The sequence below is a fragment of the Micromys minutus genome, assembly GCF_963924665.1.
Source record: "Micromys minutus genome assembly, chromosome: 19".
NCBI lineage: Eukaryota > Metazoa > Chordata > Mammalia > Rodentia > Muridae > Micromys > Micromys minutus.
Window position 1 is genome coordinate 28,484,216 of NC_137954.1, and position 12,941 is coordinate 28,497,156.

The 12,941-nt window shown below is 44.0% G+C and overlaps 2 protein-coding genes across 2 annotated transcripts in view; both read left to right on the plus strand.

Moving 5' to 3' along the window:
• Window positions 1-357: 357 nt before the first annotated feature.
• Window positions 358-9,411, plus strand: LOC308433227 (U3 small nucleolar RNA-associated protein 14 homolog B-like; the record flags this gene model as incomplete). Its single annotated transcript, XM_080933247.1, has 2 exons — window positions 358-1,076; window positions 7,089-9,411. 2 exons carry the CDS (start codon window positions 358-360, stop codon window positions 9,409-9,411), a joined length of 3,042 nt encoding a protein of 1,013 aa, XP_080789373.1.
• Window positions 471-12,941, plus strand: part of ACSL3 (acyl-CoA synthetase long chain family member 3) — a 45,144-nt gene continuing 32,673 nt past the window's right edge. Inside the window, exon 1 of the mRNA XM_080932931.1 lies at window positions 471-648. The gene's annotated coding sequence lies outside the window, so the exon portion shown is untranslated. The remainder of the gene's footprint in view (window positions 649-12,941) is intronic.

Consider the following 12,941-nt stretch of genomic DNA (forward strand, 5'->3'; position numbering starts at 1 on the left):
ACAAAACCCCCCAAACCCAAGCATGCTCATTTCTTGCTTTATACTGAGATTTATGCATCGCGGCAGTGAAAGCGGGCTGTGTAGTTCTCAGCGGGGGCACCCTGGACGCCTCCCGTCCTCCCGCGCACCGCCCCCAGCCCGGCTCCCCACTGCAGCTGCGGCTGCTGCCGGTCCGTCCCGCCGCTCCCCTCCCCAAGGGCTCCATCCCCGCCCCTCTCGGGCCCCAGCCAGGTCCAGCCGGCGGCGGCCCCGCAGAATGACCCATAGTAACCTCGCCCCGCCCCTGCCGCCAGCGCCGCGCTCCCCAGGCCGGCATTTGATTGGCCGAACCCTGCACGCGCCACCGCCCGCGGGCCAATGGGCGGCGGTCTCTTTGCATATGCAACGAGCGCCAGCCCCGGGTGCGCGTCCTGGACTGCGGCTCAACAGACGCTGCTCAGCCGGCGCCCGGGGTACGTCGCTGCGGTTGTGGCCGCGGTCGCGGGCTCGGACCGGGAGGCGGCGGCTGGGCGGGAGACTGAGCCAGCGGCGGGCGGTCTTCCCCGTCTCGCAGGACAGCCCCGGCAGCTACGTCAGGGTCCTGAGGAGGTGGCGCTGGGCGGGAGCCGCTCCGGGGAACAGCCAGGCCTGCGTGGGTCGGAGCCCGTGGTGAGTGTGCTCAGCGCCCGTTGTGAGGCGATGAGGGTCGCGGGATGGCGGCCAGGCCTCCCCCCACCCCCACTCGGCGTGCATGCGGCTCGCCGGTGCCTGAGGGGACGCCTGGGCCGTGGGATGCTGGGCCGTGGCGGGGGTCGGGGAAGAGGGGTTGGTGGAGGGTGGGTGGTGAGTAGGGCGTCCGCGCGGGTTCGGGAAAACCGCCGGCGTGGAGCCGGGGGCGCGGGAGGAAGGATGTACCGTGGTCTCCGCCGCGGGCACGGGTACGTGGGTGGGGTCGTCCCGCTCCACAAGATCGCGGGGCGACCGTGGGAGGAACCAGCGCCCAGCGGGTCCCCGAAAACTGCGGGCGTGGGGCAGAAACTGTGGGTGCGGAGTGATAGGACTGGCTTGGGGAAACCTCTGGTTCCCCCCTCCTCTAAGTGCGTTTTAAAATGTCTCACTGGAGTCAGATGTGCGATGCACACATAGGCAGCCCCGGGGTTCAGGTGTGATCAAGTGAACGGATTTCACAGATGAAGATCCCACTGCGTGGCCCATTCTAGTTCTAGAACAGGTATTCTGATCACTTTCACAGAGAGCCCCTCAAATTAGAAAGAGCAGGACAGATTTTTTGGGAATCCTATAGAAACTAGAGAGGGGGCAGGCAGGCAGGCTTCATGATAACTGCCTAGGATGACGGAGCTGGCATTTATTCAGCATTTTATTAGACAGCACACACCAAGAACTTTGTGCATGGCTATATTCACATTGTTAGTCAACCAGGACGGGAAGATTCTCATTTTAGAGCCAGAGAACCTACACTGTGAACACATTAACTTAGCCCAGATCTGGGCTAGTAGGAGAAACTGGAAGCCCCAGGAGAGCCTGTCTGAATCCAGAACACTTAACATCTGATGGCTTTCGTAGCACGCAGCCCTCTGTTTGCTGTTCGAATGGTTTCCATCGTGGCTTTGGGTTTCTAGGTTTTTTGGGGTCTTAGGGGTTCTGCAGAGCTGTAGTTGAGTGTTGTTTTTGCTGTTTGTGTTAGGCTTTTTGTATGCCCACGTTGGTTCTGAGTGTTGTTGAAGGGTGCTGCTGAGTTGCCCCTAAAAGCGCAGGAACCGCTTATTACCGAGAGGAAGTGTTGCCACTTGAGTGCGGTTTTTCTGGTGTCTCACAAGTCGAGCTGAAAGGTGATTTTATTTTCCTAGTCTCTGGTTCTTCTGTCATAAGTGCCTTGACGGCAGTGTGACTACAGGAGAGGGGTCTTAGTTCAGTTAGTGGACTTGTAGGACATTTGGGTCGAGTGACAGGCATTCTGTGAGTCCCAAGATGTCCTCCTTGAAGAAGGAAAAGACAGAAGGACACATTGAAGGACATTGTGAGGGGGAACACCCATAGTGCCTTCCTGAATCAGTTAATTGTTCACTGAGAGCCTTCTCATTGAGTTATGGCTGGCACCTTAGCAGGTGCTGGGAAACAGAACCGGGACAGGTTGATTGTCCCTGTGCCCTCTGGCTGGAATTAGACGACATGCTAATGATCTTGTAGATAAATGGGTGGTTGCAAGTATGTTACATGCAATAAAGGTGAGATATTGAGTGATTGAAGATTATAACAATCATTATGATTTACATGCAAATCCAGGGAGCTGCTTTTTAAAAACTGATTATGTGAGATTTTTTTCCCCTAGATGTCAAATTTGTGCTCTGAGACTGTAATTAAATGTATATAGAACAAGAGCTTCAGAACTTTTTGAGCAGCCATATATATATTTTTTTATCTCAATATGTTTTCCACCAGATTGTCATTTCAGTAAGTTGTAAAGTATCTGAATGAGATAGGGAATATTCCCAAGCATTCATTCTGCTTGCCTTTAGGGTGCTTAACATTTAAATATTCTTGTAGAACTTGGATTTTTGCCTGATGAATAGTTCAGAAAAAGAGTCTTTTATATGGACTGTGGATTTGAAGGTGTGACTTAGACATCCCCACCCACAACACTCAGTGATAGGCTTTTCTGATTTTCAATAGGTATCCTAATTTTCTAAAGTATTCATTGTAGTTTATATTTTACTCAGTAACTTAACAAAAATTTCAGCTCTAAGCTGGGTTTGGTGGCTCCCCTTTTATCTCAGCACTTAGGAGGCAGAGGCAGGTAGGTCTTTGAGTTCAAGGCTAGCCTGGTTTATGTTTGCGGACAGCCAGAACCACATAATGAGACCCTGTCTCAAAAAAAACCAAAAACTAAATAAACAAGGAAGCAAGAAAAAAACATGCATGAATTGGGAAACTTAGCTATATAAATACTTAGTCACACACTTATGAAGGCAATATAACTAATTGTAATTCTTTTATTGAATATCAGCTGAATGCAGAGTATTGTCCCTTTGTGCATACTGTATCGAATAAGTGCAAAGATGTGCTTAACAGAGTCCCTGCTTTGAACATTGCATATTAATACTGATTTTCTCATAGCACTATCAACATGTTATATTAGCTGAGCCTTTAAAGAGGTTAGTGTGATAAGCAGACATTCAAGACATTAGATGTAAAGCTGTCACGACAAGGTGATGAGTATGAGGGGAGAGGAGACCCAGGCAACAGGAGGGCTTGTGTGCACTATTATTCTCTGAGCTGAGGCTCATTGTGAGAGAAGTAGGTGTTGGGTATGGGAGAGCATCTTTCTAGGTTTAGAAGTGAGCTGTAGGAGTGGCCTTCTCTTTAGGGTACTGGTTTAGTGTTCAGAAATAGAGAATGTCATTTTGGGGCATTCTCTTGTACAGGTGACAGTATTTGAAACCATGTGCATGTCAGGCTGCCTGTGGAGGAATAAGAGCAGAAAGAGGCCTGTGTTAGTACTAAGTGGAAGAGGCAGAGTTTGCAAAGGGAATAGGAAGAGTGGCATATTAGTTACCTCAGTGTTATTGTGATAAAAATACCTGATCAAAGAAGTCAGGAACAGATTTTTTTTGGCTCATATTCCAAGATGTTGTTCTGTTTCTGCTTGTTGAAAGAACATTTCATATCAAGGTAGCCAGGTACAGAAAGGGAATGTAGGCAGGTTCTAGGGCAAGATAAAACACTAAGAATATTCCACTAGTGATTTACTTCCTCCAGAGACTCCACATCCCAGTAATGCTGTGTATCTCAAGGGGTTAGTTCGTGCATGGATTAGACTGGCATTCTGTGTCCTAATTGTCTCTAGAAATGCCTTCACTCTCTCCCCTAACCAGAGGTACACTTTACTAATGTCCTAGGCATTTATTAATCCAGGCAAATTGACAGTCAGGATTAACCATCTCAGGACAGTCGGAAGTGGTCACTGTAGGGGAGACAGTCTCCTGTGAGAACTTTTTGACACTTGCCAGTTTGGGAGGTTGGGCCAAGCCAGAGTTTAGGAAACGGAGGCTTGTAGATAGGAGAAGTTTACCAGAGGTTTTTAATTTGTAATTTTGAGGCAGGATCTATGTAATCTGGCAGTTCTCCAGAAGGGTCTTGCTCCCCCTTTCAGAGATCCTCATGCCTCTGCCTCTGGAGTGCTGGAATTAAAAGGATGCACCACCATGCCCTCTGTTAACAGGTTTTTGTTTGTTTTTCAAGGCAGGACTTTTCTGTGTAGCCCTGTTTGTCCTGTGACTTACTATAGACCATTCTGGCCTTGAACTCTGAGATCACCTGCACCAGCCTCCCAAGTGGGGTGGCATTAAAGGCTTGTACCACCAACCAACTGCCCAGCTCCCCCCTCTCCCAACAGAGGTTTTGATCTTGTAATTTTAATGTTGAAGTAGGCTTTGTGGAGAGGTACTGGAATGAGAATGAGTAAGGGTTACTTACTTGGTTAAATTTCTGGGGCATAGGAGAGGTTGGTGCTTTTTGCCTTTATAATCAGTATGAAATTTCTAGTAGATACCTTTCCTTGAAGGTTCTTTTGGCAATCTTTATTTTAATTAACATAGCTTTGTTTCTAGTTTTCAAATTCTTTAGTATTTTATATTTGTGTATATCTTAATTATTTCACAAGACTGTAGGGAAATTTTTGTAAAGAAATAGCCTTTCCCTTGAGTGGTTTCTTCTTTGTAAGTACTACTACTCATTTTACCAATTCTGTGCATTAGTACTTGCTTGCTTCTTGCAAGAATCTCCCAGGAAAGTGTAGCACCCCTATCCTGGCTACTGTGGTTTGATGGACAGAAACATGAATCTGGAACTAGGGGTGCTTGGGTTTGAATCTTCCCACTGGATGACTGTCCTTTGGCAGTTTGATTTTTCTGGGCCTCAGTTTCTTTACTGAATGGCAGTAATACTATAATCCATTGTTCACTGTAGTGAGATTTTTAAATAGTTGTCTGTAGTATTGCCAATGAACAGGAGCCAAGAACCAATTCATTTGTTTTTAGAGAATGTAGATGTTTTTCATATTTTACTGCCCCCACCTCCACCTTTGGATTTTCAAGACAGGGTCTTTCTGTGTAGCCTTGAATGTTCTAGAACATGCTCTGTAGACCAGACCGGCCGGCCTCAAACTCAGCAGAGATCTATCTGCCTGTCTCTGCCTCCTGAGTGCTGGGATTAAAGGTGTGCATCACCCTTCCCTTCTTTCATGAAGTAGTATCATTAGCTTTTGTTATAGTTCCACCTTAAGGAAGTGTCTTAATGTAGTAGGAACCGCTTTTTAGAAGAGTTTGAGATACTGTATATAAATAGACAGCCATAAATTGGGAATATTAACTAGGTTTTGTTTTACTTAAACTACTAGTGTAAGTATACATGGCTGTGTGTGTGTACACATGTGTTTGACTATGTGCATTGGAGCCCTTGAGTCCATCTGAATGCATGCCACAGTACATAGGTGAAGGCCAGAGGGACAACATTGGAGTTGGTTCTTTCTTGTTTTTCGGTGGGTTCTGGGGACTAAACTCAGTTCACCCAGCTTCAGTGGCAAGCTTTTACTGGAAGAGCCATCTTATTAACCACATCCCTTGGTTTTGTTCTGTTTTAGTTACTATTAGTTAACTTGGACATGGGCTTAGATATCTTGGGAAAATTGGATTTGTACATGTTAGCACATTGCAGTCAGGCTGACACTGTGATGTTCTCATTCAGATAACGGGCATTGCTTTTATTACTTATAAGGCTTATATGACGTGGATTCAGGTAGCATTTTTTTTTTTTTTTTTTTTTTTTTTTGAAACAGGGTCACACTGTTACTCCAAGCTGGCCTTGAACTTGCTGTGAGGCTCAGGTTGGCCTTGAACTTGAGATCCATCTGCCTTAGCCTCCTGAGTGACAGGCATATCACCAACTTTGGGTTGCTGAGTGGATTGCCATCCGTGTATATAAAACTTGGTATGTAAATTGGAGTCAGCCACTTATTTCTCAGACTATTTTCTTCCTAAAAAAGTTTTTCTAATGGTGGGGTGGGGACAGGCTTTTATTATTTTTTTCTTTTTCTTTTTTTCTTTTTATTGTAACCCCATGCTGGTCTTGATTTTAAAGTCCCCTCAGTCTCCCACGTGCTGGGATTACGGGCATGCAACACTGAGCCTGTCTTTTAGCTTTTTGTTTCAGTGTCTATAACAACAATTTAAATTCTTACCTCAGAGAAGTATGTTGGCCAAGGAAGCAAACAGGTAGTTTAGGAGGACACAGCTGTGTGCTTCTTTCCTTGCCTCTCTGTCTTTTACCTGCTTTAATTTGCTTTTCCTACTTTCTCTTTTCCTTTTTTCTTATTCTTCTGTTTTTTGTTTTTTGTTTTTTTGTTTTTTATTAAACAGGAACAAGCATTCTGAATTTGATAGGTTAGCAAATTTACATTAAGATTCAGCTATTGGGGACTGTATCCTTTGGGGAGGCAGAGACCCGAGCTTGAGGCAGATCCAGTCAAGAACCTGCATGATTTCATTCAATGACTCATATCAACTCAGAAAGTAATTCTTGGATGGATTAAAGTTCCCTGGGGTATAGCAAGTGGAGAAGATGGGGGTGGTCTTTTCACAGGAAGTGTATTGAGACCCTTGTCTTGAGTAGTGTGCCATGATGCTGCTAGGACTTGTGATATGGCACTGTCCACAGCCATTTCGACTTCCTCTTGCACTTAATTTCCTTTCTGATCTCTTGTATAAAGTCTCTTTTATGATTCTTTTTTTTCCACCTCCTTTCCTTTGCTTTGGCTTGAGGTTTTTGTTACCTGTGTCATAATTTTCTGGTGACAGACAGACAGACATGCAGACACAGAGACTGAGACTTCTATAGCCTAGGCTGGCCTTGTATATTACCATCCTGGCTGGCTTGTACATTTTATGTGTTGACTACATGGAAATTACTGGGGTATTTATCTGGGTCTTTTCTTCTTTAGACATCTCAATAAATAAGATTCTCAGAAAACATCTATGACAGTGGGCAGTAAATAGATAAAGCCAAAGATGAGTGAGACCAGACGCTTCTTGAAGAGCTTACAGGCCCTGTGAGAGGAAGCAGACTGCTACCATGAACATGGCCAGCAGTGTGGCAGACCTTCTGGCTTTGAGCCAGCAGGAAGAACTATTGGATTTGCCAGACAACTACCCACTGAGTACGAGTGAAGATGAGGGGGACAGTGATGGAGAAAGGAAATGTCAGAAGCTCCTGGAAGCAGTCAGTTCCCTTGGTAGAACGAATAAATGGAAGTTGGCAGAAAGATCTGAGGCTAGTTTGATGGTGTCAGAGTTCAATGTCACTTCTGAAGGATCAGGTGAAAAGCTAGTCCTTTCAGATTTGCTTGGGTCTACTACAGCATTATCTTCCCTGGCTGCTGTGAAAAAACAACTGCATAGAGTTAAGTCAAAGACTCTGACCGTACCACTTAACAAAGAAGAGGCTGACCAGACCCTCAGGGAAGCAGCATTCAGCAAGACCTCACAAATGCTCTCCAAGTGGGATCCTGTTGTTCTGAAGAACCGGCAGGCAGAGCAGTTGGTTTTTCCCATGGAGAAGGAGCTGACAGCTGTTGCTCCTATTGAACATGTATTCACTGGCTGGAAAGTAAGAACCCCTCTGGAACAAGAAGTTTTTAACCTCCTTCATAAGAACAAGCAGCCAGTAACAGACCCTTTATTAACTCCTGTGGAAAAAGCCTCCCTCAAAGCCATGAACCTGGAAGAAGCCAAGATACGCCGAGCAGAGCTTCAGAGGACGAGAGCTCTGCAGTCCTATTATGAGGCTAGAGCTCGAAGAGAGAAGAGAATCAAAAGTAAAAAGTATCACAGAGTTCTAAAGAAAGGAAAGGCCAAGAAAGCCTTAAAAGAGTTTGAACAGCTGTGGAAGGACTGCCCAAGTGCTGCATTGCAAGAACTGGAAAGAATGGAAAAGGCCAGAATGACAGAACGGATGAGCCTAAAGCACCAGGGCAATGGGAAATGGGCAAAGTCAAAGGCAGTTATGGCCAAATATGACCTGGAAGCTCGAAAAGCTATGCAAGAACAATTGGCTAAGAACAGAGAACTGACACAGAAACCCCAGGTAGTTTCGGAGAGTGAGGAAGAGGAGGGATGCTCAGAAGAGAGAATAGTCTCTGTCTCTGATGGAATGAGTGACCTACAGATGAATGCAGATTGTGTAAATCCCTGGATGTTTAGCAGTTGCAACAGCAATGCAAAAAGGGGTGAGATCAAGACAGACCCTGAACAGATGCCTGAATTTGTGGCCCATGCATCTTCTGAGAGTGAGGGAGATGAAAAACCAGCGACAGAAGAACTTGTGTTGAAAGAAAGATCCTTTCAAGAAGGAGTTGATCCCAACAATGCTAAGTCAATGTGTGACCAAGAAACAGAAGACTCTAACAGCCAGGAAGTATTATCTGAATCAAGAGTATTACTTCAGAAACTCAACAAGGAAAATCATCAATCTGAGAATCAAAAAGCGAGTTCATTGGAAACTGTTTTCCATATCCAGAGAGAGGACCTTGTCTCAGAGAAGTTCTTGGTGCTTCAAAGGCTAGAGGGAGCACATATTCTGGAACAACAAGGAGAGTTGGGCAAAGAGGGACATTATCCAAAAAAGGGGCTTTCCAGACCTGTGTTGAAAGGGGCGTGGAAGGAGATGAACCCACCCACCAATCCTGGTTCCTCAGGAGGAAAGAAAAAGAAGGAACAGATGATTGATCTACAGAACCTCCTAACTACTCCATCTCCTTCTGTGAAGTCTTTGGCAGTGCCCACAGTTCAGGAGTTGGAAGATGAAGTGGAGGCAGATCATAAGCAGCTAATAAAGGAGGCTTTTGCTGGGGATGATGTCATAAGGGAGTTCTTAAAAGAGAAAAGGGAAGCTGTAGAGGCAAATAAACCAAAGGACTTGGACTTGGCATTGCCTGGATGGGGTGAGTGGGTTGGTATGGGCCTGAAACCCAGCGCCAAAAAAAGACGCCGTTTTCTTATTAAAGCTCCTGAAAGTTCTCCAAGAAAAGACAAGAATTTGCCAAATGTGATTATCAGTGAGAAGCGCAACATCCATGCAGCTACTCATCAGGTGCGGGTGGTTCCACACCCATTCACCCACCACCAGCAATTTGAAAGGACCATCCAGAACCCTATTGGGTACACATGGAACACCCAGAGGGCCTTCCAAAAGCTGACAGTTCCCAAGGTTGGCACCAAACTAGGCCATATCATTGAGCCCATAAAAGCAGAAAATGTAGGGTACCACTCTATCTCAAGGTCTGACCTCTCTATCCTACAGAGCAATCGGAAGTGCCTCTCCAGAAAGCAGAAACAGCTGAAGAAAAGTTCTGCAGATTGAGCTGCCAGCAGAGTAGCAGCTTTGTTCCTGGGACTAGGAACCTCTAGTGTTTCTCTTGGTCACATCGTCATGCTTCAGTGTCATTTCCTTTGCAGAAATAAGGCATTCTTATCTAGTAAAGGGCTTACATGCCATTTTGAGATATATGATAAATTTAGAAATGATTCATTCACGGGAAAAATGTAGAGTACCTATATAGGTACCTATCCTAGGCTTAGGGAGGGGTGAGTGGACAAAGAAGGTCAGGCTGGGATTGGGCAGAGGAAGCATGGGCAGCAAAAAAATACTAGGTTAATAGGTCCTGAGATAGTGGATAGATGTAGTTCAGCATTCTGGGAGCCTGAGCATCAGTTAGTGGAGGCCACAGAATGAGAACTTGGCTCAAAAACAAAACACAAAAATCCCACCACCACCACCAACAACAAAAACCAAAACAAACAACCAAAAAAAACAAAGCTCAAAAGGATTCTAGGAAGAGTTAACAGGTAGAATCAACAAATTTAGAGACTTAGAGAAGACATTGTAGATGTAGGAAAATAGAATTTTAAGAATTAAGTGTTTCAAGTTCCAACTAAGATCTGCCATGCTCTTAGTTTTCCTAGTGCAAAATGGGGGACTCCTTTTTCTTAGTGGGTTTCCTTTTCTCCACTTGATATGGGGGATCTGATCCCAATCTTCTACCTGAGGAATGTCATGTAATCCTTGGAGGAAATTTTATGTTCAGTTTCCTGGAATGTCTTTTCGTGCAAATGAAGTATCCCCTGAACCTTTAACCTCAGCTAATGAAATTTCATCTTGAGAAGAACCCCTTCCCACTCTCAAGGATTAATTTATAGCCCTTGATTCACCCTGAATAAAATACTGCGCACAAGCTGTTTCATTGACTACTGTCTAAGAGAGCTGTTTTCTAAAAGTTGTAACACTGAAATCTTCAGAGACCCCCTTTCCCCAGCATTCATTGCCGGACCTGGATCCTGCTGACTCACCAGTTTTGGACTTCGCTTTCTCCTTTCCTGCCTGACATGTGAAGGAAGAATCGTATGCGGAACTCAGCTTCAGTCCTTCCTTCCCTGCTGGTGTTCAGCAGCCCCGGGACATCCCAAGGGAAGAAACAGAAAAAACAAGCACGAAGTGTGGCAGAGAATTGGGGGTACTGAAATATCAGCTATGGAGGGCCTTAGATGTGTTGCAAAGAAATTTAGAATTACTTTTTTCATCTCTTAGGCAAAGTAGAGGAATTAAGACTTGGATATAGGGGATTATTGTGACATTTGTGTTAAAGGAGTGAGTGCCGAGCTGGCAGTGTGTATGCAGAATGTATTAATGGGGGTTAGAGTTAATAATGTCACCTATAGAAGTTAGGGTGAGCATGGGCAGGAGGGCTGGATGACAGGAAGTGTAGAATAATCACTTGGCAAGAGCTCTGTGGAGAATTAGGGAGAAAAGGATTTTATTGGATACCTTAAAGTATCTGCAGGGTTTTGGACCCGGGAGGATTTAGCTTTTCATTTTTACTTATTCTTGGAAAGATGGAAGGATGTATTGAAATGGGATGGAGAATTTAGGTTTTAGAAAATTTTTGTATATTTTTAAAATGTAAAGCAGTGTGTGGTGGGACATCCCTGCAATCCCAGCACTTGGGAACAGGCAGAGGCAGAAGGATAGCTGAAAGGTAGAGGCCAGGAAGGGTCTGCGTAATTCCAAGTAAGAATCAGTTAGAGCAGGGGCCTTGATAGGTGATGGCTAGGCTGTGGAGTGAGGGAGTGGTAAAGTTGACTCCTTGAATATAGGATTAGAGAATTCATGTTTTGCAGTTCATTGGTGCTCAAGATTTTTATCACGATGTGGCTGCCAGAGAATCCATCTGTGAGTCTTTGGGACCAGATTACTGATGGGGTGAGGGGGTCTCATCCAGAGTATGGGTCATAGAGAGCAGATCAATAGATGAAGGACTTTGAGATACTCAAAGACCATTATAACTGTTCATTTATAAAATGTTGAATTAATTTCCTATTGATAGGAATCTCGTTCTAGGGATCAACACATGAGACTTTTTTGTAAATATGCCTTGTTTTAGTCAGTGAGGAACTTTGGTGAACATAGTGTTTACCATAAAGGAATACATTCTATGGTAAAATTTGAGTTGGGCAAATCTTTCAAAATAGGCTTTACATTTAGGATCACAGGAGTTCCTAAGCTTATAAAATAGATGCTAAAAAAGTTTTACATCCATATATGTGTGTGTGTGTGTGTATATATATATATATATATATATATATACACACACATATATATATATATACACACACACACACACACACACACATACACATTATATGATTATAGGAAAAGTTGTTATCTAAGTTAACTAATTTTTTCCCTCTTCTACTATTGGATCTTAAACCTTGGCCTCAGGAAATCTAGGCAAGTGCTCTGCTACTGAGCTACATCCTCAGCTTTCTTTTTTAGACAGGATCTTGTACATCTTAGACAAGCCTTGACCTCAATAGGCTGGGCTGGAAGGCTGGCTTGGCTTTGAACTCTATTCTGCCTCCCTGGTAATCCCCCATGATAATAATTCTTTTTCTGTGGCACTGGGATTGAATTCAACAGACCTGTATGCTATTCATGAGTTCTGTCAACTAACTATATCTGCAGACTAACTATATCTGCAGCTGTCTTGCCACATTTAGAACTGTGCCCCTACTAGGGGATTTTATTATTCTTTTTTTGTTTTAAAGACAGTGCCTTTTTAAGTTGCTCAGGCCAGGCTTGAACTTAGAATCTTAAAGCCTAAGCTTCTGGAGTAGCCAGGTTTATAGACATGTATCACTTTAACATTTGTAATTCACCTGTCTGTATGTTCTTCAGTGCCTGCCTGTACATGTCCATCCACTCACCCATCCATCCACCCACTCACCCACCCACCTGAAGTATGTTTCACTAGGTTCTGTGATGATGGCCACCAGGGATTGAGTAATGAGCAAGACACTTTGTTCTTCATGCATAGAGAAGATGGGCAGTAAGCAGTTTTATAAGCAGTTATTTAAGGGATGAGGTGGAGACCTGACATTGGGGACAGTACACAAGGCCCAGAAGGTGAGTACTCTGTGGAGACTCTTAGATAAAACTGGACCTAAAGTATAAGACCTAAAGTATCAGAGAAAGGTAAAAATCCTCTCATAAAGGCTATAATGAAGTGGGGTGGGAAAATTGGAGAACTTACAGATTGTGCTGTGCCAACTGACCCCCAGGGTCTCAAATCAGTTCGTTGGTTTGGTCTCAATCACTACAAATTGGTTAGTTTATTACTACAAGACATGGAGCGAGTTAACATTTATCTTGTGGTTTACATTATATGATTAGGAATGTTAGAATTTAACAAAGTTAATTTTTGAAAAAGTATAAAAACTTAACTATTATGCCCAATTGTAATTTATTTTAATATATTAAATTTAGTAATTTGACCTTTTTAGTCATTATATAAAATTTATAATTCTGTATAGTTGTTTTTTTTGACATAAAGTTCC